This window comes from Salvelinus fontinalis, unplaced genomic scaffold (assembly GCF_029448725.1).
Source record: "Salvelinus fontinalis isolate EN_2023a unplaced genomic scaffold, ASM2944872v1 scaffold_0051, whole genome shotgun sequence".
NCBI lineage: Eukaryota > Metazoa > Chordata > Actinopteri > Salmoniformes > Salmonidae > Salvelinus > Salvelinus fontinalis.
In genome coordinates, this window is record NW_026600260.1 from 139,829 (window position 1) to 153,684 (window position 13,856).

The 13,856-nt window shown below is 46.4% G+C and overlaps 1 protein-coding gene across 14 annotated transcripts in view; it reads right to left on the bottom strand.

Moving 5' to 3' along the window:
* Positions 1-13,856, bottom strand: part of LOC129842547 (protocadherin Fat 4) — a 42,517-nt gene that overhangs the window by 7,480 nt on the left and 21,181 nt on the right. For 13 of the 14 annotated variants that reach the window (XR_008757620.1, XR_008757622.1, XR_008757627.1 and 10 more), the window contains exons 11-21: positions 9,641-13,761; positions 9,259-9,360; positions 8,721-8,870; positions 8,319-8,470; positions 8,135-8,220; positions 6,324-6,503; positions 5,952-6,079; positions 5,501-5,727; positions 1,253-1,312; positions 902-1,112; positions 81-224 (exon numbers count right to left, since the gene is read on the bottom strand). Coding sequence is in view for 4 of the 14 variants with exons in the window: in XM_055911130.1 (XP_055767105.1) it covers positions 81-224; positions 902-1,112; positions 1,253-1,312; positions 5,501-5,727; positions 5,952-6,079; positions 6,324-6,503; positions 8,135-8,220; positions 8,319-8,470; positions 8,721-8,870; positions 9,259-9,360; positions 9,641-13,761 (5,561 nt within the window). In the remaining 10 variants the exon portion in view is untranslated. The remainder of the gene's footprint in view (positions 1-80; positions 225-901; positions 1,113-1,252; positions 1,313-5,500; positions 5,728-5,951; positions 6,080-6,323; positions 6,504-8,134; positions 8,221-8,318; positions 8,471-8,720; positions 8,871-9,258; positions 9,361-9,640; positions 13,762-13,856) is intronic. The other variant, XM_055911128.1, reaches the window with a different exon arrangement.

Here is a 13,856-nt window from a genome sequence, read left to right on the forward strand (position 1 = left end):
CAGAGGAAATGTGTGTTACAGTATGGACTGGTAAGAGGAGCCTATCTGTTAGATTTAGTGTGTGTGTGTCAGCGACTCACATGAGGGAACACAGGAGCCTGGGGACTCACAGCTGGACTGAAGCAGGGTAGAACTGGGCCAAACCTCCACTATCAGACTGTAGCCGCTGACTGGCAGGAAATGGCCATTGTATCGGACATACTCCACACAACCAGAGAACCCTACTGAGGGGAGACAGAGGAAACATACTTGCCTGATCCCAAAACTTGCCCCTAGATGCTAACCCCCTAGGTAGCTGTGTAGATTTTTTTAAACTGGACGTAAATCAACATGGTTTGAATGCTCCACTTTGCCTTCAAAGAGGTCAAGTGTATTTCTGGGATGGGAGTTCGTCACTTTCTTTATTTTGACAAGACAGATGTAAGTAAAGAATGAGTGAAGTAGTGAAGGGCACAGACAGTTGGCAGACTCGGGGCTTGAACCCCCGTCGCTAAGGGGGGAAAAGAGTTCAGAGTCGGGAGCTTAGACTGCTACACCAGACACTGCAGCACGATAATGTGGATTTTTGAACATATTGCAACACCTGTCCAATCCACTCGGATCGATGCAAGTACATAGGAGGTAGGATTTGGGATTGGCTGTACATCTTCACACTGCAGGTCACAACACATGAACCCTATCCTCAGAACACGATTACAGTTAATGAATACACAGCTCAGCAGTATGTCATTGACTGACAAACTAAAATGTATTCCGATCCGGGGTGAAATTTCCCCTAGGTTCCCCTAAGATTCCCCTATTCCCCTCCCCAATTCTAACATTAAACATTAGTGGAGAAAATGCTAAACTGACTGAAGATCAGCATCTAAGGGCAACTTCATCCTACACCATTTCTTCCAACCTGGGCGCTCGATTCTCGTGTCTCGGGGTGGTGGTGGTGGAGTCGCTCCAAGGACGATCTTCTCCACATTGACAGCACTTAGGTCCAGAGCTCCGTCATCGCTGGTGTTCATGACTGTCTGTCCGTCCATCAGAAGAACAGTGCTCTGTCCAACTGTGGAAAGATGGAGGACGTGCCAGTCCCCGTCCGCCATGCTGGTCTCTGAGGCTACCTAGCATGATAAAATAATGATAACGGTATTTAGGTTATAGCACTGACAGCTAACACATATATTGAGAAAGAGGCCCATGCAGGAATTGAACCCAAACTCTGGTGTTGTCAGCAGCACCATGCTCCATCGCTGGTGGTTACCTCTGAGAGGACGCCCGACGTTCTGTCTCTGGAGACATACAGGAGGTTTCCATCCATCACCTGTCAACGGAAACTTGGTTTAGAATAAGGACAGCTAAGAGTTAACACTTTACTCCGAAAATGCAGACTCCAACAGAACACTGAATGTACAGTACATTTGGAAAGTATTCAGACCCCTTAACTTTTTACACATTTTGTTACGTTACAGCCTTATTCTAAAATGGATTAAATCGTTTTTTTCCCTCAATCTACACACGATACCCCATAATGACAAAGCAAAAACAGTTTTTTAGAAATGTTAGCAATTTTATTAAACAAACAGATACCTTATTGACATTAGTATTCAGTCTCTTTACTATGAGACTCAAAATTGAGCTCAGGTGCATCCTGATTCCATCAATCATCCTTGATGTTTCTACAATTTGATTGAAGTCCACCTGTGGTCAATTCAATCGATTAGACATGATTTGGAAAAGGCACACACCTGTCTATATAAGGTCCCCCATTTGACAGTGCATGTCAGAGCAAAAATCATGAGGTCGAAGGAATTGTCTGTAGAGCTCCGAGACAGGATTGTGTCAAGGCACAGATCTGGGGAAGGGTACCAAAGCATTTCTACAGCATTGAAGGTCCCAAAGAACGCAGTGACGTCCATCATTCTTAAATGGAAGAAGTTTGGAACCACCAAGACTCATCTTAGAGCTGGTCAAACTGAGCAATCGGGGGAGAAGGGCCTTTGTCAGGGAGAGTTCCTCTGTGGAGATGGTTGTCCTTCTGGAAGGTTCTCCCATCTCTGCAGCACTCTACCAATTAGGCCTTTATGGTAGAGTGGCCAGACGGAAGCCACTCCTCAGTAAAAGGCACATGACAGCCCGCTTGGAGTTTGCCAAAAGGCACCTAAAGGAAACAAGATTCTCTGCTCTGATGAAGTATGGTGGTGGCAGCATCATGCTGTGGGGTATGTATTTCAGCGGCAGGGACTGGGAGACTAGTCAGGATCGAGGGAAAGATAAATGTAGCAAAGTACAGAAAGATCCAGAGCACTCAGGCCCTCTGACTGGGGAAAATAAAATTGATGACCTACTATTAAGATTATCCTACCAACGGGACATTAAAAACGTTAACATTTATGTTTCACCGAAACGTGGTTGAACAAAGAAACGGACAATATAGAGCTGGCAGGATTTTCCATGCACAGGCAGAACAGAGACGCTACCTCTGGTAAGACGAGGGGTGGGGGTGTGTGTCTTTTTGTCAATAACAGCTTGTGCGCGATGTCTCTAATATTGAAAAAGTTTTGAGGTAATGCGCGCCTGATGAAGAATACCTTATGATAAGCTGTAGACCACACCATCTACCAAGAGAGTTCTCATCTGTATTATTCGTAGCCGTCTATTTACCACCACAAAGCGAAGCTGGCACTAAGATCGCTCTCTCCCTCAATGTGAGCAAGACAAAGGAACTGATCGTGGACTACAGGAAAAGGCAGGCCGAACATTGACCCGGCTGTAGTGGAGCGGGTCGAGAGTTTCAAGTTCCTTGATGTCCACATCACCAACGAACTATCATGGTCCAAACACACCAAGACAGTCGTGAAGAGGGCATGACAAAACCTTTTCCCCCTCAGGAGACTGAAAAGATTTTGCATGGGTCCCCAGTTCCTGTTGGTTAAGGGCTTGTAAGTAAGCATTTCACGGTAAAGTCTACACTTGTTGTATTCGGCGCATGTGGCAAATAAAGTTTGGTTTAATTCGGGGCGGTTAATCATCTAACAGGACAACAACCCTAAGCACACAGCCAAGACAATGCAGGAGTGGCTTCGGGACAAGTCTCTGTATATCCTTGATTGGCCCAGCCAGAGCCCCGACTTGAACTCCATCGAACATCTCTGGAGAGACCTGAAAATAGCTGTGCAGCGACGCTCCCCACCCAACCTGACAGAGCTTGAGAGAATGTGCAGAGAAGAATGGGATAAACTCCCCAAATACAGGTGTGCCAAGCTTCTAGCGTCATACCCAAGAAGACTCGAGGCTGTAACTGCTGAATACTTATGTAAATGTGATCTTTTTTTCTTTTCTTTTTTACAAATTTGTAAAAGTTTCTAAACAGTTTTTGCTTTGTCATTATGGGGTATTGTGTGTAGATTGATGAGGGAAAAAAACTATTTAATACATTTTAGAATAAGGCTGTAATGTAACAAAATGTGGAAAAAGTGAAGGGGTCTGAATACAGTGAATAGGATTCATGCCAAATGGCACCCTATTGACTTTATAGTGCACTACTTTTGACCATGGCTCATAGTGCTCTGGTCAAAAGTAGTGCACTACAGAATAGTGTGCCATTTGGATCCACAGCTCACCCAAAGAATGTAATTTAAGAAGCTCTTTCCGTGTCCTATAACTAAACTGTCTACAGTGGCAAGACAAATTATGTGAACCCATTGGAAATACATGGATTTCTGCATAAATTGGTCATCAAATTTGATCTGATCTTCATCTAGGTCACAACAATAGAAAAACATAATGTGCTTAAACTAATAACACAGATATTGTATTTTTGTCTATTTTGAATAAATCATTTAAACATTCACAGTGTAGGTTGTAAAAAGTACGTAAACCCCTAGGCTAATGACCTCCAAAAGCTCATTGGAGTCAGGAATCAGCTAACCTGGAGTCCAATCAATGAGATGAGATTGGAGATGTTGGTTAGAGCTGCCTTGCCCTATAAAAAAACTCACAAAATTTGAGTTTGCTATTCACAAGAAGCATTGCCTAATGTGAACCATGCCTCGAACAAAAGAGATCGCAGAAGACCTAAGATTAAGAATTGTTGACTTGCATAAAGCTGGAATAGGGTTACAAAAGTATCTCTAATAACCTTGATGTTCATCAGTTCACGGTAAGACAAACTGTCTATAAATGGAGACAGTTCAGCACTGTTGCTACTCTCCCTAGGAGTGGCCGTCCTGCAAAGATGACTGCGAGAGCACAGCGCAGAATGCTCAATGAGGTTAAGAATCCTAGAGTGTCAGCTAAAGACTTACAGAAATCTCTGGAACATGCTAACATCTCTGACGAGTCTACGATACGTAAAACACTAAACAAGAATAGTGTTCATGGGAGGACACCACAGAAGAAGCCACTGCTGTCCAAACAAAACCATTGCTGCAGGTCGAACGTTCGTAAAAGAGCACCTGGATGTTCCACAGTGCATCTGGCAAAATATTCTGTGGACCGATGAAACTACAGTTGAGTTGTTTGGAAGGAACGCACAGCACAGCACGGCACACCAACATCAAAACCTCATCCCAACTGTAAAATATGGTGGAGGGAGCATCATGGTTTGGGGCTGCCTCAGGGCCTGGACAGCTTGCTATCATCAACGGAAAAGTGAATTCCCAAGTTTATTAAGACATTTTGCAGGAGAATGTTAGGCTATCTGTCCGCCAATTGAAGCTCAACAGAAGTTGGGTGACGCAACAGGACAACGACCCAAAACACAGAAGTAAATCAACAACAGAATGGCTACAACAGAAGAAAATACGCCTTCTGGAGTGGCCCAGTCAGAGTCCTGACCTCAACCCGATTGAGATGCTGTGGCATGATCTTAAGAGACCAGTTCTGAACTGAAACAGTTTTGTAAAGAGGAATGGTCCAAAATTCCTCCTGACCGTTGTGCAGGTCTGATCCGCAACTACAGAAAACGTTTGGTTGAGGTTATTGCTGCCAAAGGAGGGTCAGCCAGTTATTAAATCCAAGGGTTCACATACTTTTCCCACAATGCAATGTGAATGTTTACACGCTGTGTTCAATAAAGACATGAAAACATATTTAGTGTGTTATTAGTTTAAGCAGACTATGTTGGTCTGTTGTTGTGACCTAGATGAAGATCGGATCAAATTTGATGAAATCCAGGTATTTCCAAAGGGTTCACATACTTTTTCTTGCCCATGTACACTCACATACCGGTGTTAACATTATAGGTATTTCACTGAGAAATATCTCTAATGTCACATGAAGGCCTCATGTGCGGCAGGTAGCCTAGTGGTTAGACCGTTGGACTAGTAACCGAACGATTGCAAGATCGAATCCCCGAGCTGACAAGGTAAAAAATCTGTCGTTCTGCCCCTGAACAAGGCAATTAATCCACTTAATCCACTGTTCCTAGGCCAGTTAAGAACAAAAATAAGAATTTGTTCTTAACTGACTTGCCTAGTTAAATAAAAGGTAAAATAAATGTGCAGCTCACCCTGAGCTCAAAGTGTCCTTTCCTTCCCAAAACGAACAGCAACACCGCATCTCTCTCCACAGTCTTCACCTTGACTTCTATATCAGAGAGATCTCCCCTGCTCTCTGTCTGTCCTCTGTCTTCGTCCAGCAGGTCTCTCAGCTGCTGCTCTCTCCTGTAGCTCTCTCTGACCACATACTCTATGTAGCCGCTACTGCCCAGCCGTAACACATGCTCCTCTGAAATCTCTGTACGAAATAAAATACTTGGTCAGTGGAGCTGCTAGTCATTGAACAGGTTGGTCACACCATGAAACAGAAGCACAGTATGGTTTAGTGGTACTGTCGTACCAGGAAGGCTGGAGTTAATTTGGTTTTTAATTCAGTCAATTCAGGGAGTAAATTGTGTAAATTGCCTTTGTTTTTGATAATGTTTTCTTGAATTGAAAGCGGAATTGTCCCCACACGTGTACCTGTGTTACAGTTGGTTCCAGTGTAGTGGTGTGTACACTGACAGATGTAGTGAGACCAGAGGTCCTGACACACTCCTCCGTTCAGACACGGACCACTGAGACACGGAGACACTGCTGCTCGAGGACACCTAGTGACCATACCATCCATTGGTTATACTGTATGTGAACTGTCAATAGGTCTATACCATCTATCTGTTGTACTGTATGGATTCCCTCATCTGATTTAAGATTTTGACAACAACAGGTGGCTCCTCTACAGCTACGACAACTGCTTACATCCCACCATTTGAGGGCTAAATCCTGAATGGCACCCTTTGACCTATATAGTACACTTCTTTTGGTCCCTCAGAGGATGTAAATCTGAACTCATACCTCTCCAATAAGTTGTAGGCCGCCAGAGCTTTGGTAAGCCCTAAAGGTATACCATTTACTTTCATGTTTCTCACACAGCCAACAAAGTCATGAGTCTGGACTTGACCAGGCCGCAGCAGAACAGACTCAATAGACCTGACTCCACCAAATGTCATGTTACTGCCGCCAACGTCCAGGGTCCTGGGGGGGGACAGCAGGGACCAAGAACACAATGTAGCAAGTGAGAATGAATACAATACATTGATATGACATTCAATTAAAACACAACCCACAAACTCAGCAAAAAAAAGAAATATCCCTTTTTCAGGACCCTGTCTTTCAAAGATAATTCGTAAAAATCCAAATAGCTTCACAGAACTTCATTGTAAAGGGTTTAAACACTGTTTCCCATGCTTGTTCAATGAACCATAAACAATTAATGAACACGCACCTGTGGAACGGTCGTTAAGACACTAACAGCTTACAGATGGTAGGCAATTAAGGTCACAGTTATGAAAACTTAGGACACTAAAGAGGTCTTTCTACTGACTCTGAAAAACACCAAAAAGATTTCCATGGTCCCTGCTCATCTGCGTGAACGTGCCTTAGGCATGCTGCAAGGAGGCATGAGGACTGCAGATGTAGCCAGGGCAATAAATTGCAATGTCCGTACTGTGAGACGCCTAAGACAGCGCTTACAGGGAGACAGGACAGACAGCTGATCGTCCTCGCAGTGGTAGACCACGTGTAACAACACCTGCACAGGATCGGTACATCCGAACATCACACCTTCGGGACAGGTACAGGATGGCAACAACGACTGCCTGAGTTACACCAGGAACGCACAATCCCTCCATCAGTGCACATACTGTCCGGCAATAGGCTGAGAGAGGCTGGACTGAGGGCTTGTAGGCCTGTTGTGAGGCAGGTCCTCACCAGACATCCACCGGCAACAACGTCGCCTATGGGCACAAACCCACCGTCGCTGGACCAGACAGGACTGGCAAAAAAGTGCTCTTCACTGACGAGTCGCGGTTTTGTCTCACCAGGGGTGATGGTTGGATTCGTGTTTATCGTCGAAGGAATGAGCGTTACACTGAGGCCTGTACTCTGGAGCGGGATGGATTTGGAGGTGTAGTGTCCGTCATGGTCTGGGGTGGTGTGTCACAGCATCATCGGACTGAGCTTGTTGTCATTGCAGGCAATCTCAACGCTGTGCGTTACAGGGAAGACATCCTCCTCCCTCATGTGGTACCCTTCCTGCAGGTTCATCCTGACATGACCCTTCAGCATGACAATGCCACCTGCCATACTGCTCGTTCTGTGTGTGATTTCCTGCAAGACAGGAATGTCAGTGTTCTGCCATGGCCAGCGAAGAGCCCGGATCTCAATCCCATTGAGCACGTCTGGGACCTGTTGGTTCGGAGGGTGAGGGCTAGGGCCATTCCCCCCAGAAATGTCCGGGAACTTGCAAGTGCCTTGGTGGAAGAGTAGGGTAACATCTCACAGCAAGAACTGGCAAATCTGGTGCAGTCCATGAGGAGGAGATGCACTGCAGTACTTAATGCAGCTGGTGGCCACACCAGATACGGACTGATACTTTTGATTTTGACCCCCCATTTGTTCAGGGACACATTATTAAATTTTTGTTAGTCACATGTCTGTGGAACTTGTTCAGTTTATGTCTCAGTTGTTGAATCTTGTGTTCATACAAATATTTACACATGTTAAGTTTGCTGAAAATAAAACGCAGTTGACAGTGGGAGTTTGTTGACAGTTGACGTTTCTTTTTTTTCTGACTTTATAAGGTAATAATGAGTAGACACAAGTACCTTTTGGAGCCAATGCCATTACTTTGAGAGTGACAAAATCCAGTAGCCATCACATCAGGACAGTGGTCCACTTGTAGAGAGCCTATCTGTAAGATGAAAACAAAAATAAGTGTGTGCGTGTTTATGTCTGCACATACTATTCGCGCGTGTGTGGGCCGCGCACATGCATGCCCTTGGGACTCACATTTCCTATCCTCCTGACAGTGATGCTGTGAAAGCGTCCATCAGCCACCTGCCTTTCCGTCTGCAGATGGACAGCTCCAGAGCCCAGGTCGTATGAGAGACAGACCCTCCCCTTCACAACCTCCAGTGCCAGGTACTCTACACTGCCCGGGCCTGATACCATGGTTGAGGACCATAAAGGAACATTCATTTTTTTGGTGTTATCCTCAATAATTTTACAACAATACAACGTAAACTGCCAATTAATTACACCAAACAACAAAAATGTGTTTTCTGCTCCATTCTCAATCCCCCCCCCCCCAGACAGCACACATCACACACAGTTTTTAAATGCAGTGTTTCACTGTGTAGTTTTTACATTTCGTTTTTATTCATAGAAAATAAGCCAAATCAATCCATCTACCCGCAGGGTTATACAGCAGCAGGCTGTTCTGCTGCAACGTGGCCAGCTCCAGGGAGATGAAGTTACTCCTGGGATCTAGAGGAGGAAACTCCATATAGGACAACTCCTCAAAGCCATAGCTGTCCTCTTCGCAGTGGATGCCACTCACACCTGAGGGAGAAGATAAAAAGGCAAATGTAGAACTAACAAGAATGCTGAAAATAATTGTGAAAGAAGGATCAGGACAGAATTTTTGTAGGGATTCAAAGAAATCCTTCCAGCGTTCTGATTGCACATTTTAAGGACTGAGCATCCATTCAGTAGCCTCGCAAGCCGCCTGATCTCACGAGTTTACATTAATTGTTCGCTACACAGTGTAGCGAACCATTCACTCAACAATGAAATCAAGTGTATGTATGTTGGTGTGACAAGCTTTTACAGCTAGTTTAATGCCAGGTCAATATAATAACCACAAATACAATCATATGAGTGACTTAACCAATGTACTGCCCAGCCTGGACAAGAAATGTGTATGTTAACAGATTGTATAATTTCTCACCAAAAGGGCAATGACATGTGTATCCTGTCAGACCATTGGTGCAGTTGCCTTGGAAACAAGGTGCTGATGCGCAGTGGTTAACGGAAAGCTCACAAAACTCCCCTGAAAAGAACAAAAGGTTAAAGAGTTAACACTCCAAATCCTCTCTCCATCTCTGTTTTGAGACAAATGTCAAAATAATTCTGTACAGTATTTGGAATAATTGCTACAGTACTGTTTGTGTGTGTAAAGCCATTGTAGAATGCAGGTGTTCATCTGACATCTTAGTGTTGTGATTGCAGTAACCTCCAATTCTCAACCCTCAGTTTTAACATGAATTTGTAGTGACTGGGTTAGATGCATTATAGAGTCAATGTTGAGATTCAGGTTCAATATTACTTACCCTCATATCCAGGACTACAGTCACAGTGAACCCCATCCTCCGTGTTCAGGCACGTCCCTCCATGTTGACAGTGGACCTCCAGGCATACATCCACGTCAGCTGAGCAGTACAGGCCAGAGAAGCCCCTCTTACAGTGGCAACGGAACCCTCCTGGGTTATTAACACACACACTCTGTTTCTCGCAGGGTCTCTGGTCACACTCATCCACGTCTACTTCACACAGGGTGCCGGCAAAGCCCGTTGAACACAAACAATTAAAGATCTCATTCTGCGGCGACACAAAGATGACCGACGGGCTCTCCAGGACAAACAACTCTGGGCCGATGTGGACATTTTTGTTGCAGGTGGCTCCGTTCAGACAGGGGTTGACGAGGCAGGGGTCGCTGGTGATGTAGGACAAAGTGATGTTGCTCTGAGCCTCCAGAAGTTTCTGGTGGGCAGCAGAGATACTGCTGGCGACCTCTCCATTCAGGTACTGACCGTTGTAACTCTTCACCGCAGCCAGGAGCAGGACTTTATCGCCTGTAGGCTTAATCCCAAACATGTGAGTCTTGGAGGCCTGCAGGTTAAACAGGCTGTCCAGGGCTTTGACAAACTTCAAATAATTGAGAGACAAGAAGTCTTCGACCGAGGTGGACGCCACATAGAACAGTATACAGCTGTCCATGGAAGCGTTGGTGAAGCCTTTGTAGTTCACGTAGATACTGTTGTTAACGAGAGGGTGGAGGTGGTCGGTGGCCTCAATTGTGATGTTGTACGTAGCTTCTCCCTGGTATGGAGAGGACCAGAGATCACAGGTGCCGTCAGGGATAGTGAACATGTTAAGAGGTCCGTTTCTGATGCTGCAGTTAAATGTGTCCACCACATCCTGGTCCTCAGGTCTGACGTCGCCGATGAAGCCGCCAGGGAAGGCACTGCCATAGTACTTCACCTCGATGTAGACATTCCTCGAGACCGATGGGTTATCGTTCTCATCCTCGACTCTGACGTTAAACTTTGTGGTGGAGGACAGCGGAGGAGTCCCTGCGTCACTGATCACCACCGACAGATGAAACACAGAGTTGGCCTCCCGGTCCAAAGGTCTGGAGGTGGAAAGGACTCCATTAGAAGTTAGGGTGAAGCTCCTCCCTGAGGCAGGCTGGACGATCCAGTAGGAGAATGGCCCCTGGTTGGGAGGTAGATCAGCATCAGAGGTGTTGAGCCTGGCCACTATGGTACCAGCAGGCTGGTTCTCCTTCACCTGCCCATGTGTGTTGACCAATGTGGGGGCATTGTCATTAACATCAGTAATGATCACCACAACTTGAGCAGTCCCAGTGGCTGGCGGAAAACCCTGGTCTGTGGCTGTCACAGTCAGGTTGTATAGGGGCCACAGTTCTCTGTCCAGGGGGGTACTGACAGACACAAGTCCACTGACAGGGTCTACAAAGAAGGATGAGTTGATGTTTCCATCCGGGATGCTGTAGGAGAAGCGGCTCCACTCTGGGACAGAGTCCTGGTCCAGGGCAACCACTCTGATAACAGAATTCCCCACAAGGCTGTCCTCCCTGATCTCCGCACTGTAGAGCCCCGAGGAGAACTCTGGTGGGTCGTTAGTGTCCACTATATTGATGTGGACCAAGGCTTCGTCCACATCTAGCCCTGTGATGACGCCTCGGTTCTTAGCTAGGATTCTCAGGGTGGCATGGCTGTAGCCCTGCTTCCTCAGATCAGCGGTGATGTAGATCTCTCCACTCTGTTCATCTACGTCGAAGCCTGTCCAGCGGCTTTGTCCAATGAGCAGGTAGAAGACCTGTCCGTCGATGCCTTCGTCAGAGTCAGTGGCGGTTACCTTGCCAACTCTAGTTCCAATAGATACATTCTCGGAGACGGACAGGTTGAACTTGTGTTGCAGGAACGCTGGGCTGAACTCGTTGACTCCTGAGACTTGGATATAAACGTTTGCGACGCTGAATGAATGGCGGTTTTCTGCATCTGAGGCCTTGACAGTTATTTCGAAGGACTGCTTGAGCTCAAAGTCAAAGATATCCAGAGTGGTGACAGTGCCGTTCCTGGAGTCAATGGCAAACTGTCCAGAGTGTCCACTGGCCATCAGTGAGTAGGTGATATATGCATTGGCGCTTGAGTCTGCATCGGTAGCTCCGACCTGGAGGACCGGTGTCCCAACCGCAGAGTTCTCCAGCACTGAGGCTGTGTACTGTAACAATGTGAAGACCGGAGGGTTGTCGTTCACGTCACTGACATTCACGGTCATGATTACCGCCCCAGTCTTAGAGATCCAGCCTCCGTCTTTGGCGGTGATCTGAATACGATAAACTCTTTGTTTCTCATAGTCCAGCCTTTCGACTAGAGTAATCAACCCTGACCTCTGCCCTAAAGAGAACGGTGAATATTTGTTTCCTGACGTTATAGAATATGAGAGCACACCATTGACTCCATCGTCTCCGTCTTCGGCCTGGACTTTCCCAATGACTGACCCCACTAGCAGATCCTCAGGGACGGAGAAGGTAGCATACGTCTCTGAAAACCGCGGGGAAAACTGATTCTCTCCTGTGACCTCAAATTGAACAACAGCCTGTGATGAGAGAGGAGGGAACCCCTGGTCCTTTGCTGTAACTATGAGCATCAACAGTGAGTTAAGGCTTTGCCTCAATGTCCTATTAAGCATCAGTCTCCCATCGTCCATGTTTATTACAAAAACATCTGATGCGTTACCTCCGGCGAGACTGTATTCTATGGTAGTGTTGCTTTTGCTGCGATTGGAGTCCCGGTCCACGGCTGTTAGCCGCACCACCTCGGTTCCCATGGCGATGTTAAAGGGGATGGACAGGAGAGGCGGGAAAGGCAGGAAGCTGGGAGGGAAGTGGTTATACTGAACAACGGTTACAATGACCATGGAGTTACTGTATGAACGAACATTGCCACAGTCGGAGGCTACAACCGTAATACTAAGGCTCAGAGAGGCAGACTGATTTAGTAAAGACATGGGTTGCTTGGTGAGAATATCCCCAGTAGACGCATTGACCCAGAACTGCTCACTGGGAGGGTCGATCAGATACACAATCTGACTGTTTTGTCCCAGGTCAGCATCCATAGCGAGGACTCGCATAACAAATACTTCCTGGGCCCTGGTCTCAGTGACAGTAGCGGTGTAGACCTGTTTAGTAAAGACAGGTTTGTTGTCATTAACATCGGTTACGTCTATTGTCACGTCTGTACTAATGCTCCAAGCTGAGTCGTTGGCATTGACTTTCACCACATAATGGTCCTGGGTCTCCCTGTCCAGGGACAGCAACACTGTTATACACCCACTAGTCTTATCAATACTGAAGGGAAGAACGTCATCCCTCTGGTCAATTATGGAATAAGTAATCACAGCATTGGCACCGATGTCGTCATCTGTTGAGATTATCTGTAAAATGGTGTGTCCGATAGGAGAATCCTCAGTTATCTCAGTGAAGAAGATCTGTGTAAACCGAGGTGCGTGGTCGTTTGTGTCCAAAACCACCACTAGCATGACTGCAATGTCTTTATAGAAACTGTTGTTCTTGTCTGCAGCTACGATGGTTAAATTGTACTCAGGTATTTCCTCGCGGTCTAAACTCGTTGCTGTGCTCAGCATGCCCTTTTCTGAGTCGATGGTAAAAACATGGTCAATGTTCCGCTCTAAAATGCTGTACTGCACCTTTCCATAACTCCCAGAGTCCGCATCGATGGCGAGCACGTCACACACCCACGTCGCTGGAGAGTTCTCCGGTACCTCACACCTATATTCACTCTGAGTGAACTGTGGTGCGTTATCGTTCACATCAGTGACATTCACGTGAATCTCTGCATAAGAAGAGAACGGTGGAGAGCCTGCATCTCTGGCCTCCACCAGCAGTAGAAACTCTTTGTTGGTCTCATAGTCCAGAGGGTGGTGGATGGTCAACTGGCCAGTGACTTGGTGGAGGCGGAACAGGTGGTCAGAGTCTCCAGACACCAGGTAGAAGGACACTGGACCTGCTCTGGAAGTCCCGGCTGAGACCAGAGCTACCAAAGTTCCCTCTGGGTCCTCTTCAGAGAGAGATGGTCTGAGAACATCTACACCAACTGTGGGGAACTCTGAGGCATTCTGGAATCTGGTAAGGAGAGAGAAAAAAAGAAGAGGAAAATGCAGAGATGAGTTGGTGATGTGCCGGCTGGCAGGTCATCACCACAGTTAAAGAGCAACCCC